General features: G+C 46.6%; 1 protein-coding gene across 1 annotated transcript in view; it reads right to left on the bottom strand.

The window, feature by feature from the left end:
- Positions 1 to 22,800, bottom strand: part of SND1 (staphylococcal nuclease and tudor domain containing 1) — a 1,401,087-nt gene extending 1,378,287 nt beyond the window's left edge. The window contains exon 1 of the mRNA XM_063926687.1: positions 22,624 to 22,800. Within this exon, the coding sequence (XP_063782757.1) occupies positions 22,624 to 22,689 (66 nt within the window). The 5' untranslated portion in view covers positions 22,690 to 22,800. The remainder of the gene's footprint in view (positions 1 to 22,623) is intronic.
- Positions 22,801 to 23,089: the final 289 nt, after the last annotated feature.

Raw genomic sequence — 23,089 nt, 5'->3', positions numbered from 1 at the left:
TTTCCAGTGGGACCTGTTGGACAAATGGTCCGGGTCCCATCTCCAGATGCAACAGCGGATAACCCTGTCGGCAAGGACCAGGGTGTCGCTGCTGTGGTGGCTGCAGAGGGCTTATCTACTAGAGGGCCGCAGATTCGGAATACAGGACTGGGTCCTGGTGACCACGGATGCCAGCCTTCGGGGCTGGGGTGCAGTCACACAGGGAAGAAATTTCCAAGGACTGTGGTCAAATCAGGAGATTTCGCTTCACATAAATATTCTGGAGCTAAGGGCCATTTACAATGCCCTAAGCCAAGCAAGGCCCCTGCTTCAGAACCAGCCGGTACTGATCCAATCAGACAACATCACGGCGGTCGCCCATGTAAACAGACAGGGCGGCACAAGAAGCAGGAGGGCAATGGCAGAAGCCACAAGGATTCTCCGATGGGCGGAAAATCATGTGTTAGCACTGACAGCAGTGTTCATTCCGGGAGTAGACAACTGGGAAGCAGACTTCCTCAGCAGGAACGACCTCCACCCGGGAGAATGGGGACTTCATACAGAAGTCTTCCAAATGCTGGTAAACCGTTGGGAAATACCACAGGTGGACATGATGGCGTCCCGCCTCAACAAAAAGCTAAAAAAGATATTGCGCCAGGTCAAGGGACCCTCAGGCGATCGCTGTGGAAGCGCTACTAACACCGTGGGTGTACCAGTCGGTTTATGTGTTTCCTCCTCTGCCTCTCGTTCCCAAGGTACTGAGAATAATACGAAGGCGAGGAGTGAAAACTATACTCGTGGTTTCGGATTGGCCAAGAAGAGCTTGGTTCCCGGAACTTCAAGAGATGCTTTCAAAGGACCCTTGGCCTCTGCCGCTCAGACAGGACCTGCTGCAGCAGGGGCCCTGTCTGTTCCAAGACTTACCGCGGCTACGTTTGACGGCATGGCGGTTGAACACCGGATCCTGAAGGAAAAGGGCATTCCGGAGGAAGTCATCCCTACCCTGATCAAAGCCAGGAAGGATGTCACCGCAAAACATTATCACCGCATTTGGCGGAAATATGTTGCTTGGTGTGAGGCCAGGAAGGCCCCAACGGAGGAATTTCAACTGGGTCGATTCCTGCAAGAAGGGGTGACGTTGGGCCTCAAATTGGGGTCCATTAAGGTCCAGATTTCGTCCCTGTCGATTTTCTTCCAGAAAGAACTGGCTTCACTGCCTGAAGTTCACACTTTTGTCAAAGGAGTTCTGCATATTCAGCCTCCTTTTGTGCCCCCAGTGGCACCTTGGGATCTCAATGTGGTTTTGGAGTTCCTGAAATCACATTGGTTTGAACCACTTAAGACTGTGGATTTGAAATCTCACGTGGAAAGTGGTCATGCTGTTGGCCCTGGCTTCGGCCAGGCGTGTGTCAGAATTGGCGGCTTTGTCCTATAAAAGCCCTTATCTGATTTTCCATATGGATAGGGCAGAGTTGAGGACTCGTCCTCAGTTTCTCCCGAAGGTGGTATCAGCGTTTCACTTGAACCAGCCTATTGTGGTGCTTGCGGCTACTAGGGACTTGGAGGATTCCAAGTTACTGGACGTAGTCAGGGCCCTGAAAATTTATGTTTCCAGGACGGCTGGAGTCAGGAAAACTGACTCGCTGTTTATCCTGTATGCACCCAACAAACTGGGTGCTCCTGCTTCTAAGCAGACTATCGCGCGCTGGATGTGTAGCACTATTCAGCTGGCGCATTCTGCGGTGGGACTACCGCAGCCTAAATCTGTAAAAGCCCATTCCACAAGGAAGGTGGGCTCATCTTGGGCGGCTGCCCGAGGGGTCTCGGCTTTACAACTTTGCCGAGCTGCTACTTGGTCAGGGGCAAACACGTTTGCAAAATTCTATAAATTTGATACCCTGGCTGAGGAGGACCTGGAGTTCTCTCATTCGGTGCTGCAGAGTCATCCGCACTCTCCCGCCCGTTTGGGAGCTTTGGTATAATCCCCATGGTCCTTACGGAGTTCCCAGCATCCACTAGGACGTCAGAGAAAATAAGAATTTACTCACCGGTAATTCTATTTCTCGTAGTCCGTAGTGGATGCTGGGCACCCATCCCAAGTGCGGATTGTCTGCAATACTTGTAAATAGTTATTGTTACACAAATCTGTTCAGAGGCTCCTTTTGTTATACTGTTAACCGGGGTTCCTATCACGAGTTATACGGTGTGATTGGTGTGGCTGGTATGAGTCTTACCCGGGATTCAAAATCCTTCCTTATTGTGTCAGCTCTTCCGGGCACAGTGTCCTAACTGAGGCTTGGAGGAGGGTCATAGGGGGAGGAGCCAGTGCACACCAGATAGTCCTAAATCTTTCTTTAGATGTGCCCAGTCTCCTGCGGAGCCATCTATTCCCCATGGTCCTTACGGAGTTCCCAGCATCCATTACGGACTACGAGAAATAGAATTACCGGTGAGTAAATTCTTATTTTTATAAGTACTATACCATGTACAGATATGCCCTCATCTTTGCTGCAGTCACATCAAACAGCCACTCTTGGCATGCCACGTTGTGTGACTCTCCTAGCTTCAGGCATCTTAATCGCAGTGTGGAGACTGTGCTGATTAATTTGCTATATGACACTTGTACAGATCTGCTCAGATTGAATGTATGGGATTGAGTATTAGTGGCACCCATACAGATTCCCTCCTGGCTGCAAAGTGTTCTTAAAAACTCTTCCCACAGGCAAGCTATCAAATTGTCTAAACCCCCTTATTTTCTCCTCATTCACCACCCACCTACAGTTTATTCAAAATGTACATGAATCCATTTCCATACTACACCAACTACCAAAACTTGAACCACATTGCTATGACTGAACCATAAAAGTCTCATGTATCAAACTAGACTAGTTTATAAGATCGCAAGCCAAGCCCTCTAACACAGACAGGTATTACCCATATGCAAACAGAACGATGGCACTAGATATATATTTTACTATTAGTGTTTCAGTGGTTGCTCAGTTCGAAACCTGCACAAAGAAACGATACAATAAAACATTTCCTCTTGAATTAAAAAAAAATCCCAGGCAAAATCCTTCCTGTTTACTGCAATCATACATAAACTTGCAGACAAAGCATTATCCTGACGTTGCTAGGGTGCCATGACTTGTGTCCACATCTCAAATGCACTGCCCATTTTTCACTGCCCTACTAGTAAAAATTGAAAAGCTCTAAAAAAAAAAAAAAAAAAAATGTTTAGAGAACTGAGCTGTATTTATCAATTCAGATTGAAATGACCACTACATTCCTCCTAATTTTTTACTGCAACACCTTGGCAGGAAACTGGAACTCCATAAATGTGAGCGAGATCTACCATACAGTAATGCAGAGATAGTTACATAAGTGGTAAAAGTAGCCAAATCACCTGGTAGTACAATTGCTAGAAACATGGAAGCAAGGATTTACTCCTGTTTGGCCATAAAACTACACAGATGAGGAATCAAAACTGCAAATCTTGCAGAATCAAATCATTTGCTTATACACAGTAGTTTCACACCTTTACAGGTATTCCAGCAGAAGGAGAATTAAAAAATAAAAAAATTCCAAAGACGTATGTAGTAAATCAGACAGGATGAGTTTTATAAGCGCAGTATGCAGGTCAAGGTGACAAAACAAATGTGTAGCATCTCTAAGCATCAACTAAAATGAACACTGACCAACTTGGCTGCAAAAGCCTCTCACTATAAAAAGGGAAACTGTCCTGAGGTGAACCCTGAAACAATCAATTGCTCAAAACAAATAAGACCGCATCCAGTAAGAACTATACCTGCCTCTGCAGACATAACCGAACATACTCACTTTAATTTAAATACCAAGAGTACAAAAAGTACCATTAAAAAAATAAACAAATACTAAATTTAAATTATTTAAACAGACCAGGTCCAAGTAGGACTTCCAGGCACAGACATTGAAAACCTATGAACAGTATCTTGTAAGTTGTACCTAGAGGGAGACCTGAATTGGTAGGGTTTGAAAAAGGAGTCTCAGGGAGTATATTTGTATTTACAGCACTGATTTCCTATGCAGGAAATAAGATAGTGGCTAGAAGCATTGTGGTCATTTTACTGTAGAGAGTAATTGAATTTTTGCCTGGAAATTGTTTAGGTCTAAAAATAAATGGAGATTTAATTTTATGTTGTCATTTAAAAGTACATATTCTTTTCAGAGAATCTTATACCAAAAAGGTACATCAGCACTTTTCAATGGAATATAAAATATTGTTTCATTAATCTGTTAGGAACATGTTGGGCAATTGTTTGAACATTTTTGAATTAGGTGACAAGGTGTTCGCACATGGTTGGACAGCTGCGTTGTAGGCATGGTCAACAGTTTAGGTTCTAATACTACAGGTCAGGCAAAACCTTGAAAAACTTGAGTATATTTGGAGAGTTGCAATGCCTGAGGTACATTAAATGCACACAAGCTTAGCTTAAGGTTTGTGTCAAAGGGATTTTGCACTTTCAGCTAGAAAAGTCCCCCAGGTGACAATAGCATTTGCTAAACACATACCATGGCACATGACTGCAAAGGTGCACAGAAAACATGTTGCAGCTACAGAGCTTATTTGCTCCAATGCAACAAGCAGGGCTGCTTACCATCCAAAATTGCTGGGCCCATCAGTGTCACATGAATAAACTTAAACATAAGTTTTTATTTACTTAATAGTAGAAGCAGCCATTTTTCTGGAGGTAAAATTATGGTACAATTGATCAAGTGGTGAGAAAAAATAAGAATTTACTTACCGATAATTCTATTTCTCGTAGTCCGTAGTGGATGCTGGGAACTCCGTAAGGACCATGGGGGATAGCGGCTCCGCAGGAGACTGGGCACAAAAAGAAAAGCTTTAGGACTACCTGGTGTGCACTGGCTCCTCCCCCTATGACCCTCCTCCAAGCCTCAGTTAGGATACTGTGCCCGGACGAGCGTACACAATAAGGAATGATTTTGAATCCCGGGTAAGACTCATACCAGCCACACCAATCACACCGTACAACTTGTGATATAAACCCAGTTAACAGCATGATAACAGAGGAGCCTCTGGATAGATGGCTCACAACAATAACCCGATTTGTTAACAATAACTATGTACAAGTATTGCAGATAATCCGCACTTGGGATGGGCGCCCAGCATCCACTACGGACTACGAGAAATAGAATTATCGGTAAGTAAATTCTTATTTTCTCTGACGTCCTAGTGGATGCTGGGAACTCCGTAAGGACCATGGGGATTATACCAAAGCTCCCAAACGGGCGGGAGAGTGCGGATGACTCTGCAGCACCGAGTGAGAAAACTCCAGGTCCTCCTCAGCCAGAGTGTCAAATTTGTAAAATTTTACAAAAGTATTTGACCCTGACCAAGTAGCAGCTCGGCAGAGTTGTAAAGCCGAGACCCCTCGGGCAGCCGCCCAAGAAGAGCCCACCTTCCTTGTGGAGTGGGCTTTTACAGATTTTGGCTGTGGCAAGCCTGCCACAGAATGCGCAAACTGAATTGTACTACAAATCCAGCGAGCAATAGTCTGCTTAGAAGCAGGAGCACCCAGCTTGTTGGGTGCGTACAGGATAAATAGCGAGTCAGATTTTCTGACTCCAGCCGTCCTGGAAACATTTTCAGGGCCCTGACAACGTCCAGCAACTTGGAGTCCTCCAAGTCCTTAGTAGCCGCAGGTACCACAATAGGCTGGTTCAGATGAAACGCTGAAACCACCTTTGGGAGAAATTGAGGACGCGTCCTCAATTCTGCCCTGTCCGTATGAAAAATCAGGTAAGGGCTTTTACAGGATAAAGCCGCCAATTCGGACACACGCCTGGCTGAAGCCAGGGCCAACAACATGACCACTTTCCATGTGAGATATTTTAATTCCACAGTGTTGAGTGGTTCAAACCAATGTGATTTTAGGAAATTCAAAACATTCAGATCCCAGGGTGCCACTGGAGGCACAAAAGGAGGCTGTATATGTAGCACTCCCTTGACAAACGTCTGGACTTCAGGCACTGAAGCCAGTTCTCTTCTGAAAGAAAATCGACAGGGCCGAAATCTGGACCTTAATGGATCCTAATTTTAGGCCCATAGACACTCCTGCTTGCAGGAAATGCAGGAATCGACCCAATTGAAATTCCTCCATCGGGGCCTTTTTGGCCTCGCACCACGCAACATATTTCCGCCAGATGCGGTGATAATGCTTTGCGGTTACATCCTTTCTGGCTTTTATCAAAGTAGGGATGACTTCGTCTGGAATGCCTTTTTCCTTTAGGATCCGGCGTTCAACCGCCATGCCGTCAAACGCAGCCGCGGTAAGTCTTGGAACAGACAGGGTCCCTGCTGGAGCAGGTCCCTTCTCAGAGGTAGAGGCCACGGGTCCTCTGTGAGCATCTCTTGAAGTTCCGGGTACCAAGTCCTTCTTGGCCAATCCGGAGCCACGAGAATAGATCTTACTCCTCCCCGCCGTATAATTCTCAGCACCTTGGGTATGAGAGGCAGAGAAGGGAACACATACACTGACTGGTACACCCACGGGGTTACCAGAGCGTCCACAGCTATTGCTTGAGGGTCCCTTGACCTGGCGCAATACCTGTCCAGTTTTTTGATGAGGCGGGACGCCATCATGTCCACCTTTGGTTTTTCCCAACGGTTTATCATCATGTTGAAGACTTCTGGGTGAAGTCCCCACTCTCCCGGGTGGAGGTCGTGCCTGCTGAGGAAGTCTGCTTCCCAGTTGTCCACTCCCGGAATGAACACTGCCGACAGTGCTATCACATGATTTTCCGCCCAGCGAAGAATCCTTGCAGCTTCTGCCATTGCCCTCCTGCTTCTTGTGCCGCCCTGTCTGTTTACGTGGGCGACTGCCGTGATGTTGTCCGACTGGATCAGCACCGGCTGACCTTGAAGCAGAGGTCTTGCTTGGCTTAGAGCATTGTAAATGGCTCTTAACTCCAGGATATTTCTGTGAAGTGATGTCTCCAGGCTTGACCACAAGCCCTGGAAGTTTCTTTCCTGTGGGACTGCTCCCCAGCCTCGCAGGCTGGCATCCGTGGTCACCAGAACCCAGTCCTGAATGCCGAATCTGCAGCCCTCTAGAAGATGAGCACTCTGCAACCACCACAGGAGGGACACCCTTGTCCTCGGGTACAGGGTTATTCGCTGATGCATCTGAAGATGCGATCCGGACCATTTGTCCAGCAGGTCCCACTGGAATGTTCTTGCGTGGAATCTGCCGAATGGGATTGCTTCGTAGGAAGCTAACATTTTTCCCAGGACCCTTGTGCATTGGTGCACTGATACTTGGCCTGGTTTTAGGAGGTTTCTGACTAGCTCGGATAACTCTCTGGCTTTCTCTTCCGGGAGAAACACCTTTTTCTGGACTGTGTCCAGGATCATCCCTAGGAACAGATGACGTGTCGTCGGGATCAGCTGCGATTTTGGGATATTGAGAATCCAACCGTGCTGCCGCAGCACTACTTGAGATAGTGCTACTCCGACTACCAACTGTTCCTTGGATCTTGCCCTTATCAGGAGATCGTCCAAGTAAGGGATAATTAAAACTCCCTTCCTTCGGAGTATCATCATTTCGGCCATTACTTTGGTAAAGACCCGGGGCGCCGTGGACAATCCAAACGGCAGCGTCTGAAACGGATAGTGGCAGTTCTGTACCACAAACCTGAGGTACCCTTGGTGAGAAGGGTAAATTGGGATATGGAGGTAAGCATCCTTGATGTCCAGAGACACCATATAATCCCCTTCTTCCAGGTTCGCGATCACCGCTCTGAGTGACTCCATCTTGAATTTGAACCTCTGTATGTAAGTGTTCAAAGATTTTAGATTTAAAATAGGTCTCACCGAGCCATCCGGCTTCGGTACCACAAACAGCGTGGAATAATACCCCTTTCCCTGTTGCAGGAGGGGTACCTTGATTATCACCTGCTGTGAATACAGCTTGTGAATGGCTTCCAATACCGCCTCCCTGTCGGAGGGAGACGTCGGTAAGGCAGACTTTAGGAAATGGCGAGGGGGAGACGTCTCGAATTCCAATTTGTACCCCTGAGATATCACCTGAAGGATCCAGGGGTCCACTTGTGAGTGAGCCCACTGCGCGCTGAAATTCTTGAGACGGGCCCCCACCGTGCCTGAGTCCGCTTGTAGAGCCCCAGGGTCATGCTGAGGACTTGGCAGAAGCGGGAGAGGGCTTCTGTTCCTGGGAACTGGCTGTTTGCTGCAGCCTTTTTCCTCTCCCTCTGTCACGGGGCAGAAATGAGGAGCCTTTCGCCCGCTTGCCCTTATGGGGCCGACAGGACTGCGCCTGATAATACGGCGTCTTTTTATGTTGAGAGGCTACCTGGGGTAAAAATGTGGATTTCCCAGCAGTTGCCGTGGATACCAGGTCCGATAGACCTACCCCAAATAACTCCTCCCCTTTATAAGGCAATACTTCCATATGCCTTTTGGAATCAGCATCACCTGACCACTGCCGCGTCCATAATCCTCTTCTGGCAGATATGGACAGCGCACTTACTCTTGATGCCAGTCGGCAAATATCCCTCTGTGCATCACGCATATATAAAAATGCATTTTTTAAATGCTCTATAGTCAGTAATATACTGTCCCTATCCAGGGTATCAATATTTTCAGTCAGGGAATCCGACCAAGCCACCCCAGCACTGCACATCCAGGCTGAGGCGATTGCTGGTCGCAGTATAACACCCGTGTGAGTGTATATACATTTTAGGTTATTCTCCTGCTTTCTGTCAGCAGGTTCCTTAAGGGCGGCCGTATCAGGAGACGGTAGTGCCACCTGTTTAGACAAGCGTGTGAGCGCTTTATCCACCCTAGGAGGTGTTTCCCAACGTGCCCTATCCTCTGGCGGGAAGGGGTATGATGCCAATAACTTTTTAGGAATTATCAGTTTTTTATCGGGAGAAACCCACGCTTCATCACACACTTCATTTAATTCCTCAGATGCAGGAAAAACTACAGGTAGTTTTTTCTCACCAAACATAATACCCTTTTTAGTGGTACTTGTACTATCAGAAATGTGTAAAACATTTTTCATTGCCTCAATCATGTAACGTGTGGCCCTACTGGAAGTCACATTCGTCTCTTCATCGTCGACACTGGAGTCAGTATCCGTGTCGGCGTCTGTATCTGCCATCTGAGGTAGCGGGCGTTTTAGAGCCCCTGATGGTCTTTGAGACGCCTGGACAGGCACCAGCTGAGTAGCCGGCTGTCTCATGTCATCAACCGTCTTTTGTAAAGAGCCGACACTTTCACGTAAATCCTTCCATAAGCTCATCCACTCAGGTGTCGACTCCCTAGGGGGTGACATCACCATTACAGGCAATTGCTCCGCCTCCACATCATTTTCCTCTTCATACATGTCGACACAGTCGTACCGACACACAGCACACACACAGGGAATGCTCTGATAGAGGACAGGACCCCACTAGCCCTTTGGGGAGACAGAGGGAGAGTATGCCAGCACACACCAGAGCGCTATATATATGTTGGGATAACACCAGAGTGTTTTTCCCTTTATAGCTGCTGTGTATATTATACTGCGCCTAATTAGTGCCCCCCCCCCCTCTTGTTTTACCCTTCTCTGTAGTGCAGGACTGCAGGGGAGAGTCAGGGAGACGTCCTTCCAGCGGAGCTGTGAGGGAAAATGGCGCAAGTGTGCTGAGGACATAGGCTCCGCCCCCTTCTCGGCGGACTTTTCTCCCGCTTTTTTCAGGAATCTGGCAGGGGTTAATATACATCCATATAGCCCTGGGGGTTATATGTGATGTAATTTAGCCAGCCAAGGTGTTTATATTGCTGCTCAGGGCGCCCCCCCCCCCAGCGCCCTGCACCCATCAGTGACCGGAGCGTGTGGTGCATGAGGAGCAATGGCGCACAGCTGCAGTGCTGTGCGCTACCTTGGTGAAGACTGATGTCTTCTGCCGCCGATTTTCTGGACCTCTTCTTGCTTCTGGCTCTGTAAGGGGGCCGGCGGCGCGGCTCTGGGACCGGACTCCGAGGCTGGGCCTGTGTTCGGTCCCTCTGGAGCTAATGGTGTCCAGTAGCCTAAGAAGCCCAAGCTGGCTGCAAGCAGGCAGGTTCGCTTCTTCTCCCCTTAGTCCCTCGATGCAGTGAGCCTGTTGCCAGCAGGTCTCACTGAAAATAAAAAAACTAAAACTAACTTTTCCTAAGAAGCTCAGGAGAGCCTCCTAGACTGCACCCAGCTCGGTCGGGCACAAAAATCTAACTGAGGCTTGGAGGAGGGTCATAGGGGGAGGAGCCAGTGCACACCAGGTAGTCCTAAAGCTTTTCTTTTTGTGCCCAGTCTCCTGCGGAGCCGCTATCCCCCATGGTCCTTACGGAGTTCCCAGCATCCACTAGGACGTCAGAGAAATATTGGACAGGATCCTCAGTGCCAGGTCCCTTACTAGTGTAGTCTACGCATACTTTATTCACTACAATGTGTCAGCTCAGAACAAGTTGAATGCTACCACTTTTCTACATGGAAAAGCATTACCACCTTGTCGAACACTAACCTAAAGTCAGTAAAATACATTACAATTTTTACTTATTGCCTGCAGATATGCAATTGGTTCTCAGTAAACTAATAGACAGTAAGTTATTATTTTTAATACAAAAACCCTAAGCACCACCTTACTTTGTAAACTAATAGGCTGCATTCTTCTAAATATGGTATAAGTAATAGCAGCCATTGAAGAATGCGGTAGGTCACAGGAATGCCATAGAAAGTTTAATTTCTTTGCTATACAAACCAAACTAAAATGACAAGTATTATTGATTAGTATTGAACAGTTGAGCTCTATAGCTGCATCACATAGAAGTGCCTGCCCTACACCAATGGTTCCCAAACTGTGCATGTGTCCAAGTGGATGGTATAGGATTCAAGTTTAAATAAAAAATAAAACAAACAACTTGTCGACCTTTTGTACCAGTCGACATATTTACTGCCGACCTATCATCCAGATTCCTTATGGCAGTGTGGCATTTGACTATTTACATTTGCAGGACAATTTAACAAACCGTTAACTATTAAGGGGCCTCTTTAGATGTAAGCCATGTTGGGGTATTTGGAGACTGAAACACTATGCCCATTCTCAAGCCTGCTCATTTAACACAAGAACGTGTGACCAGGTTCGTTTCTCAGAACGGTTACTTTAGCATAGGATGTCTGTTGTGCACAGAGCAATGCCATATCTCCAAATTCTCTCCAACAGGCAGAGAAGATGAAAGGCAATGGGAAGGGGCTGAGTAACAAAGATGCTAAGAAAGCGATGCATTGGGTTGAAGAATGAACAGCCACAGACTTAAGGGGAACACAAGTAAGGTGAAGAGGACAGACTTGTATACAGAAGTATTATGGGATCCAAATGGGGTGTAATGTCCATATGAAAGGAGGGGGGGGGGGGGGGGTGCTAGTTACACAGAAGGGCGATGTGTCTAGTCTACTCTATTTGAGGAGGCCATATATACATTAAAACTTGCTATGCTCCTAGATTTAAGACAACTTGTAGTGAGAGATTAAACTCTGCGCACTGTTTGAGATGTGCAGATGCGCATATTACCATACATTACTGTAGCCCGTATTGCTCATATTTAGGTTAACTTTTATGGCAGGAGTGAGGAACCTGCAGCCCTCCAGCTGTTCAACTACACATGCCACCATGCCCTGCAACAGTTTTAGCATGGCCAAATAGCAAAAATGCAGCAGGGCATGCTGGTATGTGTAGTTTAACAGCTGGAGGTCCAAAGGTTCCCCACCCCTGTATTATGGGATATGAGGACAATCTACGATGGTGATTGTGATGTGCTATCTTTGAATGCACATCGCAGCAATTGTGCGGATTTGCACCACCCCTGTAGATTAACATTTGCCAAGTACTGTTCTCTAGGGTTTAAAATATATACCATTAAACAAGTTGTTGATTGGCATAAGTAGTTTCAAAATACAGTTTATCATTTGTTTGGAGAGTCGTTCATTACTCCATTGTGGTAATTCCGGCAGATTAACAAACTGAATTACAATTTCAATGTGATGTAAAATTGGATTTTAATTAAATACCGGTAAATGTTTTTCTAGTAGTCCGTAGAGGATACTGGGGTTCACATTAGTACCATGGGGTATGGACTGGTCGACTAGGAGCCTTGGGCACTAAGAAATCAATAGTGTGCACTGGATTTACCAGGTTGGTAATTAAAATCCTATTTTCTCTTACGTCCTAGAGGATCCTGTGTCCACATCAGTACCATGGGGATGTACCAAAGCACCCAAACCGGGTGGTAGAGTGCTGAGGCTCCTGCAGAACTGATTGTCCTCTGAAGACCTTCAGTTTGGTCAAAGTATCGAACTTGTAGAACTTAGCAAACGTGTCCGAACCCGACCAAGTAGCTGCTCGGCAGAGCTGTAAAGCAGACACACCCCGGGCAGCCACCCAGGAAGAACCCACCAACCTAGTCGAGTGGGCCTGTACTTTAGGAATCGGCAATCCTGCCGTAGAATAAGCCTGCTGGACAGTAATCCTGATCCAGCGAGCAATAGACTGCTTTGAAGCAGGACATCCATTTTTCTTGGGATCATAGAGAACAAACAGCAAGTCAGATTTTCTGTGACGAGCTGTCCGCTTCACAGACCTTCAAAGCCCTCATAACATCCAAGGACTGAGGTAACAGAGGTGTCTGTAAGCACCGGAACCACAATAGGTTGGTTGATATGAAACGCAGACACCACCTTAGGAAGAAATTGCTGACGAGTTCTGAGTTCAGCTTTATCTTCATGATAAATCAAATATGGGCTTTTGTGAGAACACCCCCAGTTCCGACACACGCCATGCCGAAGCGAAGGCCAACAGTGCAACAATCGTCCACAGAAGAAACTTTACGTCAACCTCCTGTAAAGGCTCAAACAATTCCAATTGTTGAAACTGCAACACCATGTTTAGATCCCAAGGTGCCATGGGAGGTACAAAGGGCGGTTGGATGTGCATAACACCCTTTAAGAACATCTGAACTTCAGGAAGGGAAGCCAATTGTTTCTGGAAGAAAATTGATAAGGCTGAAATCCGGACTTTTAGGGAGCCCAAACGTAGGCCCACATCCTCACCTGACTGTAGAAAAAGGAGAAAATGTCCCAGTTTAAATTCCACTGTAGGAAATCTCCTGTTTTCACACCACAAGACATTTTTGACCAAATACGGTGGTAATGTTCAGATGTTACCCCTTTCCTGGCTTGGATCAAGGATGGAATAACCTTGTCCGTAATGCCTTTCCGGGCTAGAATTTGACGCTCAACTTCCATGGCGTCAAACGTAGACGTGGTAAGTCTTGATAGACGAACAGCCCCTGTTGCAGAAGATCCTCTCGAAGAGTCAGAGACAATGGGTCCTCTAGGAGCATCTCCAGTAGATCCACGTACCAGGCCCTTCTTGGCCAATCCAGAGCAATGAGAATTGCTTGGACCTTTTCCCTTTTTATTCTTTTGAGAAATCTTGGGATCAATGGAAGAGGTAGAAACATGTAGACCATCTGGTAGACCCATGAAGTCACCAGAGCGTCCACTGCTTGTGGGTCCCTCGACCCGGTACAATACTGCTTTAGCTTCTTGTTGAGACAAGAGGCCATCAAGTCTATCTGTGTAGTTCCCCACCGACGTGTTAAGGACTCAAACACCTGCGGGTGAAGGCCCCACTCTCATGGGTGGAGGATGTGTCTGCTTCCCAGTTGTCTACTCCTGGAATGAAGATTGCCAACAGTGCCACCGCATGTCTTTCTGCCCATAGGAGAATTCTTGTTACCTCTGACATTGCCACTCTGCTCTTCGTTCCGCCCTGTCGGTTTATTTACATTACTGCCGTCACATTGCCATCACATTGTCTGACTGAACTTGAATGGCATGATCTTGAAGATGTGATGCCTGTTGAAGGGCGTTGTATATGGCCCTTAGCTCTAGAACGTTGATCAGGAGAATGGTTTCCTGACTTAGCCATTTTCCTTGGAACTGTTCCCCCTGGGTGACTGCTCCCCAACCTCTGAGGCTTGTGTCTGGTTAGCAGAATCCAACTCTGAATCCTGAACCTTCAACCCTCAGTCAGGTGAGAAGTCTGAAGCCACCACAGAAGAGAAATCCTGGCTTTTGCGACAGACTACCCTCTGGTGCATGTGAAGATGCGATCCGGACCATTTGTCCAACAGATCCAGCTGGAAGGGCCTCGCGTGAAATCTTCCATACTGCAGAGCCTCGTAAGTGGTGACCATCTTCCCCAGAAGGCAAATGCATAGATGCACTGATATCCGGGCTTGTTTTAGAACATTCCACACCATCGACTATTACCAATGCCTTTTCCAACAGAAGGAATACCTCCTGTTCCTCCGTATCCAGTATCATCCCCAGGAACGGAAGCCTCTGTCGGTTCCAGGTGGGATTTTGGTAGGTTCAGAATCCACCCATGATCTTGAAGTCGGGTTGAGAGGACAATGCTGTCCAACAACCTCTCCCTGGAAAATATTTTTATCAGCAGGTCATCCAGGTATAGTACTATGTTCACTCGCTGCTTGCGGAGAAACATCTCTGCCATTACCTTAGTGAATACCCTTGGTGCCGTGGAGAGGCCAAATGGCAGGGCCTGGAACTGGTAGTGACAGTCCCGTAGTACAAACCTTAGATAAGCCGAAATCGGAATATGAAGGTACGCATCCTTGATGTCCAGAGACACCAGAATTTCCCCTTCCTCCAGACCCAAGATCACCGCTCTCAGAGACTTCATCCTGAACCCCCGCAAGTACGGGTTCAGTGATTTGAGGTTTAAAATGGGCCTTACCGAACAGTCTTGTTTCAGTACCACAAACAGGTTGTAGTAATAACCACTGTTTTGTAGTTGAGGTGAACTGGGACAATGATCTGAGTCTGTACAAGTTTTTGAGTGGCTGCCTGTAAGGTCATACTTTCTTCTGGAGAAGCTGGTAAGCCTGATTTGAAGAATCTGTGAGGTGGGAGTTCCTGAAACTCCAGTCTGTATCCTTGGATAAGGTCTTTTACCCAGGGATCCTAGCAAGATGTTGCCCAAATGTGACAAATAACGTAACTTGGCTCCCTCCTGCCTGTCTTCCAGGCAGTGCGGCCCACAGTCATGCTGAAGGCTTTGAGGAAGTTCTGTTCCTGAGAACCTGCAGCTGCTGGTTTTCTGGGTTTACTTTTATTGCTTTTGAAAGCTGTAAAAGAACCTTTGGATTTGCCTTTAAATCTCACTGTCTGAAAGGACTGCAGAGTTGGAGCAGAGTAGGTTTTCCTAGCTAGGGGTGTCGCGGAAGGAAGGTATGTAGACTTACCCGCTGTAGCCTTGGATATCTAGTTTATCTCCAAGAAGGGCCTCACCTGTGAATGGTAGGCTTTCCACACCTTTTCTGGAATCTGCATCCACAGTCCACTGGCGTAGCCACAAGCCCCTGCGTGCTGACACTGCCATGGCAGTGGTGTGTGCATTGAGCAAACCAATTTTCTTTTACGGCCTCCACCATAAAGTTAGCAAAGTCTTGAATATGCGGTAGGAGTAAAATGATATCCCCCCCTGGGCAAGGAATCTAATCCGTCAATTAGGTTACCTGACCACTTAGCAATGGCCTTAGTGATCCAAGCACAAGCAATAGTGGGTCTCTGGGCCACACCAGCAGCAGTGTATAAAGATTTGAGAGTGGTCTCAATCTTGCAGTAAGCCGTGTCCTTTAAGGATGCTGCCCCAGAAACAGGTAAGACTATCTTACGTGACAACCTACACACCAACGCGCCCACAATCGGCGGGTTTTCACATTTCATGTAACTAACCATGTGACTAATCTTTTAGGGATCTGAAACGGTCAAGATTAGCCCAAGTTTCTTCAAACAGAGCATTCAATTCCTCTGATGCTGGAAAAGTTGCTGAGGATTTCTTTTTTTACATTAAAATAAGATTCCTCCTCGATGTCCGCCACCCTGTCAGGAATGTGCAGGGCATTTCTGATAGCTTATATCAGGGCCTTTATTCCCTGTGACAAGACAGCATCTAACCCCCCACCACCACCCCCCACTCGCATCCACTTCACCCTCCACTGGGTCTGATGTAGCACCATCAGTATCAGCCTGCATGAGCTGGGCCAGAGTACGCTATTGTGGGCAAATGGCGGTGGCCTGAGACGCTGGTATGGGAACTGCATCTCTATTCATCAGGTCATCCACAGCCTGTCTTAAGAATTGCGTCTTTCAGTATGGGATAATTTAGTATAAATACTGGATATCATACCTTTAATGGAATCTAATCATGGGGGTTCAGTCCCACTAACCTGAGAATGTGCACTATCCCAAGTACAGGGTAGCGAGTCTCTGGGGGAGGACAGACACTCAGCTGTGCAAGAAACAGTCCCTTGACATGGTAACATGAAGGGACACACCCACACAGAAAGTGAAAACACAGATTAACCCACACAGAGGCCGCAGGGAGAGACAGAAAATGGAGCCAGCCACACAGCGCCCTTCTAGCCAATAGGGCTTAGTATACTACAACACTCTCCCACCCCCCCTTCCCTTCCAAGATCCCCTGCTACCACTGAGGAGACGTGGAGTCTTTGTGGAGCTGCGCTTCCCTGTGATTCCTGTCAGTGTAAGCTGCAGGGGGAAAATGGCGCTGGTGAGCTGCTGGATCCACTCAGTGAAGCCCCGCCCCCATAATGGCACGCAGCTTCTGTTTTTTTATACTGGCCTGAGGTATTAGTGTGCCTAACAGAGGTTTAAAACTCGTTAGGTCTGTTAACCAGTGTGGGCAATCATTGGTGGCTCAGCGTGCCCCTCACAGCTGTACAAACTTATGTGTATGTCCTCCTGAGCCCCCTAGAGCGCAGCTTGCATCAGCGCTGCGTTCCTATCCTTGTGCCGCCATACCCGCCGGCTACCTGCTAACCAGGACGCCGGTGCTGTACTCACCACTATCTACTGGCTCTGTTAGGTGGCGTGCTGCGGGAGGGTAAGCTTGCTGTGGTGGGGCTTGCAAATGACTCCCTCAGGAGCTCAGTGTCCCGTCAGTGGAGAAACGGGACCATTAACTCTTCAGGAAGTTAGGCAGTTTTCCCCACTAAGTCCCACGAAGCAGGCAGTCTGGTGCCAACCAGACCTGCCCAAAAACAACAAACAGAAAATAAATGCAGAAACCTCTTCAGAAGCTTCTCTAAGCTTGACCAGCTCCTCTGGGCACATTTTCTAAACAGAGTCTGGTAGGAGGGGCATAGAGGGTGGAGCCAGTGCACACTATTTCTTACAGTGCACACGGCTCCTAATGGACCAGTCTATACCCCATGGTTCTAATGTGGACCCCAGTATCCTCTAGGACATAAGAAATGTTTTGTTTTTATCAACAGGAATTCGATAGGCTTCCCGTTACCACAAACTGCAACCACCCGTCTGCAGTACTATGCAGCCAAAGTTACAGCACCACGTGCTGAGGTATTCAAATTTATAATTAGGAAAAATAGAAAATCTACAGTAACAGTACTATCATTTAACGAGCACAAAACAAATACTCACGTTAGAAAGGAGCCCTGAGCGATGAAAAATATATACATCACAAGTCTAGATCAACTGACTTACAAGGTTCAAAAAGGGAGCTACTTATGTAGCCCATACACTTGTGAGATAACCGGGACTATCCTTCGATTTTGACTGCATCTGTGAGATAAATCGAAGGATTGCATGCACATTTTAGGTACCTTGCGACGCGATGCGCGGGCATGCTGGTCAAATGTCGCGTCTCCAGATAGTATGTGCTGCACTTACTATTTATCAAATAGCAGTGCGATCGCATGTGTTTTTAAAAACACATGCGATATATCGAACTGCGATGAGCGATGGCCCCCAGCGGCTGCTCCCACTTAGCGACGGCGTGCCCATCACATGATTGCCATGCAATCTATCACATGATTGCATGGTAATCACTTTGGCAGTTCAGGTACGATTTCATCACACCTGATCTGCCGGTGCGATGACCAGCGATGTTGCATCACTGGCCATCGCACAAGTGTATGGACACCATTAGGAAAGATGTGTCCCATTGCTGTTCCTAGCCTCTAAGCTCCTCCTACCAACACTGTTCTAGCTGCAAGTTACACAGCTCTGAAAGTGATCAGCTGGCTACAACTGTGGCTGAAGGAGAAATTGGTCCTCAGCAATATACCTGTTAAACATACTAGATAATTTAGTAATGATTGCAGTTCAATTAAGCATGTCCTTAGTAAGACCATTAAATGCTTTAATACATTTTAAGGCTAGGCATACAGACTTGGCATGAATAGCAATATTATTTAACAAAATGTTAAACAAAAACTTATTTACAAAACACACAAGTCAATACCATATAAAAGCCATGAAAACAATTTTGAAACTACCACTATTTTAATCCACCACACCTGTAGTTTTCTTCTAGTATTCCTTATAATGCTCCTTATCTAAAGGATGAAAACAGCACGTGTAGGAGTAAGCAGCAACACAAACCAGGAAACACTAACAGGCATGATGCCAGCAGTGCAAACCTGCAGCACACGTGTGACCACTGGCTCTCCAGGTCAGAACTGTACTTGAGACTTGTATCTTACTAAAACCTGTTACTGAAAGGTAGAAAAATATTGGATATGATCACATGTACTGCTGTCAAGTAAAAGGAACATATGTAAGTATTTTCTATGTATTACGTGTTTATAGACAAACTGAAACAGTAAAATGTTCCACATAACTATAATAAAAATACTGCCCTAGGGTTGAATAAGACTGGTATACTTAACACTAAAGTGGAGTATAATCATTTCTAAATCAAGAAAGGAGCATCATCCTTCACTTCAATGTGTCACATGCTAGAAACAGAGCTCTGAGCATTGGAAACCAGTTGCACCCAAATAACCCTTCAACCGATGTACATAGTACATTTGTCAAGAGGAGTTCAACTCTATAGAATGAATCTGCAAACTAATACATACAAGCACATTTCACAGGAGCCACACCACTACACTGTGCTGCTCTGGGAAGTCTGATCTTTCCACAATTTAATCCTGTATGTAACAGGTCTCCAATTTTGGGGGTCAATCCGAGTTCATCGCTCGCTAGCAACTTTTTGCTGTGCTGTGATCAGATAGTCGCCGCCTATGGGGGAGTGTATTTTCACTTTGCAAGTGTGCGAACGCTTTTGCAGCCGACGGCACAAAAAAGTTTTTTGCAGTTTCTGAGTAGCTCTGGACTTACTAAGCCGCTGCGATCACTTCAGTCTTTTTGGTCCCGGAATTGACATCAGACACCCGCCCTCGAATGCTTGGACACGCCTGCATATTTGCAAACACTCCCAGAAAACGGTCAGTTGACACCCACAAACGCCCTTTGTGAATCACCTTGCGATCGGCTGTGTGAATGGATTCTTCGTTAAATACATCGCCCAGCATCAATCCTCTTTGTACCCGTACAACGCGCCTGCACATCGCGGTGCATAGACATGCGCAGTTTTGCTGAGATTTAACCTGATGGCAGAGCTGCGAAAAATTGCTAGCGAACGATCAACTCGGAATGACCCCCTCTATATCCTATGTCATGACTATTCTTGTTACATGCAGCCGTAACATTGGGCAAGACAGCATACTAATCTTCTGTGGCTGTGACCATTCTTCAGGTACATACACACTGTGCAGGATCAGCATGAAATACCGACAATCAAAATCCCGACGGTCAAAACCCCAACAATTGACCAGTCAAAATCCTAACAAGGTCAAAACAGACATTTAAAATACTGACAAGGCCAATTAGTCGACGCAGGTTTTTCTTTTTTGTGTGTCTCTACATAGGTTGACATGACACCATACAAGTGTACAGCTGCGCTCGCCATGCTTCAGGCACGGTGCCTTGCTGCACTCGGCACTCTATTATATTCACCCTCTAGGTCCACTGGGATGGTAAAGTATGAACAAGTCCGTTTCAATAAAAAAATTATTGAATACTCCGGTTACATTTTTGACCTGTCAACATTTTAAATATCAGGATTTTGACTGTCCGTCGATATTTGTCGGGATTTTGATTCTTGGTAAATTGACCGCATAACCACTGTGCGATAGAACGGACTGATTTTGACTATATAGTCAAAATCACAAGGAAAGTTCGTGCATATCGCACCGTGTACACAGCTTGCAATACCAATGCACGGAGACTATCGCAAGAAGAGAGACTATGAATATAGCCAAAATCTCACCGTTTGTATGCACCTCTAGCTCAAGGGCTACAGTTTGTTCTATAGCCACATATCACAAACCTGAGAACACGTAATAGGAGAAGGGCTGCATGTAATAAGGTGGTCAAGCCCTGATGAAAAACATATCCATACCACAAGTTAAGGCATCTCAATGTTGCCCAATGGTAAAAAGAATTCAATTTACATGATACATATGCAAGTTAAAATTCTACACAGACTCTGCTATACACTAACAATGGTTAACTACTATAGCAATGCCATTAATGGGAGATAATCTAGTTGAAACCCCAATGCAGCTCTTTGTGGACCCTGATAAAATTAGCGTGCTTGTATCCCAGTGAAATATGTTGTAAACTTAATGGACAGAAAATGGATTAATAACTGCACAGCACTGAATAAAAGTGTAAGCACTACACCAAAGAAAATATCATGCTGTGAACACATTCGCAATCCAAGCATTTGGTCTGCTCTGCATAATAAACAGTGGTTCATGTCATTTTCAAGAAAAAGATTTAGCAAGTGAGCATTAGGTGGTATTTTCGCCATTGCAAGTCTAATACTTGGTCTAGAAGTAGTGCACCTACTACACAAAATCCACACGGAAATCAGCATTCTGGCATATGAAGAATGGCTTCCACCTTAGTCTAATTTGTTAAAGCCATTCCAGTTTCTCTCATTGTCCATATGCTTCACTCTAAACATATACTGATGAACCATAGAAACACAAGTCTGTAAAGAAACCGAACACACAATGTTCAACAAAAAAAACACAGATCACCAATCAGATTCCACATATGGGAACCCCTGCAGATCTTGTTGTGTTCACCTTACCTTTGCACACTACAGAATATTGAGAGAACCAGGAGCTATGCAAGAATATAGAATGTAGCATGGAAAGCATGTTGTGCTTCCATATTCCGTGTTCACTATACAGAGTTCTGACGTGCCAACACCTGAGGAACAGACAGTCAACCAAAGCAGGGCAAAGTACTTGGGGAATGTCCTGTATATGAAAAGCGTGGTTATACCCAGGGGAGAATTTTATTAACACAAAGTAAAGTTTTGTAAAAAAAAAAAACATATCTACCACTTTATATAACAATTACTATTTTGCCTCATCCAAAACACAATATACATTTGCGCCAACGCAAAAAAAAAAAACCTTCACAAAATGGTTATAAAAGTTAACAAAATTAATAGTGTATCTAAATGGTAATACCAATTACAAGCAATACCTCTCAAGGTATCACCAAACCTGTATCGTTCCTATCCCCAAAGTATAGTTCTCACCAACCCCTTCAGGCTATGGTCCTTTATTTTAATTTAATATACTATACATGATTTTAAAGATGCCTACTCCTTTATCATAGAAGTACTGCTGACAAAGTATGTAAGTTACTTTATATAGTGACAAAACTTATCACTTCTGTATATAAGCCTATTTACTCTACAGTATAATAAACCCATCTGAAAATTGCTGAACACTAAACTTATCCAGCAAGTACAGGAGTCAGTAGAAACAGGTCTGCTGCTTTATCCTAGATTTACGTTTGCCTATGTTGATACTTTTTTCTGTTATATGTAACAATGTCAGAGAAAAGGACAAACACTCACTAGCAACATTGTAACCGAGTCTTACATTCTGCTCCCCAGCCTGTGGCCCAGCTGTGCCTGCTGACACTATATACAGCATCACTCAAATATCAGATCCTAATATGCAGCTATGCAGTAACCCCAGCAGTATCCCTTAGTCCATTAATCATGACCCCAAATTCCTGCAGTAGCACCTAAACACACATTGGTTAGAGTCACTAAAGAGCCTCTGTCTACCTGCTGTCAGATAACATTGATCACTTAGACCATGCCAGTGGGGGATTATGGGTCAGAGAGCAGGTCAGGGGGCACATACACGTGCACTTAGCACTGGCAGAGCGCTGGGTAAGGTCACTGGTCGTCTGTGCAGAGGGGCATAGTGGTATAACTGGCAGTGTACGATGGGACTTGTGGTGCCACAACAGCAGGAGCGCCACAGGTAGCCCAATGCTGCCGTCCCGCACACAGCGCAGCTCCCAGCTGGTTAGGAGAGCCCCGTCCTGTGTGCGCCAGCATGCACCTAGCTGCCCGGGCACAGCGGGACACTCTGCTGCCAGCCTGCCTCCGCTGTGCCCAACTTCCAGCACTGCACGGAGTTACCACATGGAAGTTCCGCCGACCGGTGCCCGCTGTCCTGTCACACGTCCCCCTGGCAGGCAGGGACCGGTGGGCTAACACCTCCCCCACGGCGACCCACTAGCGCAGCTCTCCGTCTCCGGGACCCCAGCAGACGTCCCAGCTGGGCAACGAATCCCCTGGGCGCCTCACCATCTTGACGATGCCTCTCTGCAGAGCAGGCGCTGCCTGGGCGGTCTGAGCACCGGAGGAAGCCATGACGTGACGGTAAAGAGTAGTACGGAGAGACGGAGGATCGGGCCGAGATTTGCTGCTGCCTGCTGCTGCTTCCCTCACACCACACACACTGACTCAGAGAGAGCGCCGCCGCCGCACAGCCGCTATTTATCACCCGCCCCCAACGCCTGACCCGCACATGCGCTTCATTCATAGGTAGCTATAGAGCGGTCTCAGGATGACGCTGTAGGCCCGCCTCCAGCAGCCTTATGCTTCCGGGTTGCAGTTGTAAGAAAGACACGTCAGCGTGTGTGAGGCTGAGTGAGATCGGTAGTGTGTGCGGTGCACAGTGCTGCTGGTGACGGTGTGTTGGATGGCCGGCGTGTCGTTCGGAGTAGCGTGTTGTGGCGCCAAACTGATCGAGAGTGGCCCCCCCCCCCAC

Source organism: Pseudophryne corroboree, chromosome 6 (assembly GCF_028390025.1).
Source record: "Pseudophryne corroboree isolate aPseCor3 chromosome 6, aPseCor3.hap2, whole genome shotgun sequence".
Classification (NCBI taxonomy): Eukaryota; Metazoa; Chordata; class Amphibia; order Anura; family Myobatrachidae; genus Pseudophryne; species Pseudophryne corroboree.
The sequence above is the reverse complement of the archived record's forward strand: the minus strand, read 5'-3'. Positions and strand labels throughout refer to the sequence as shown.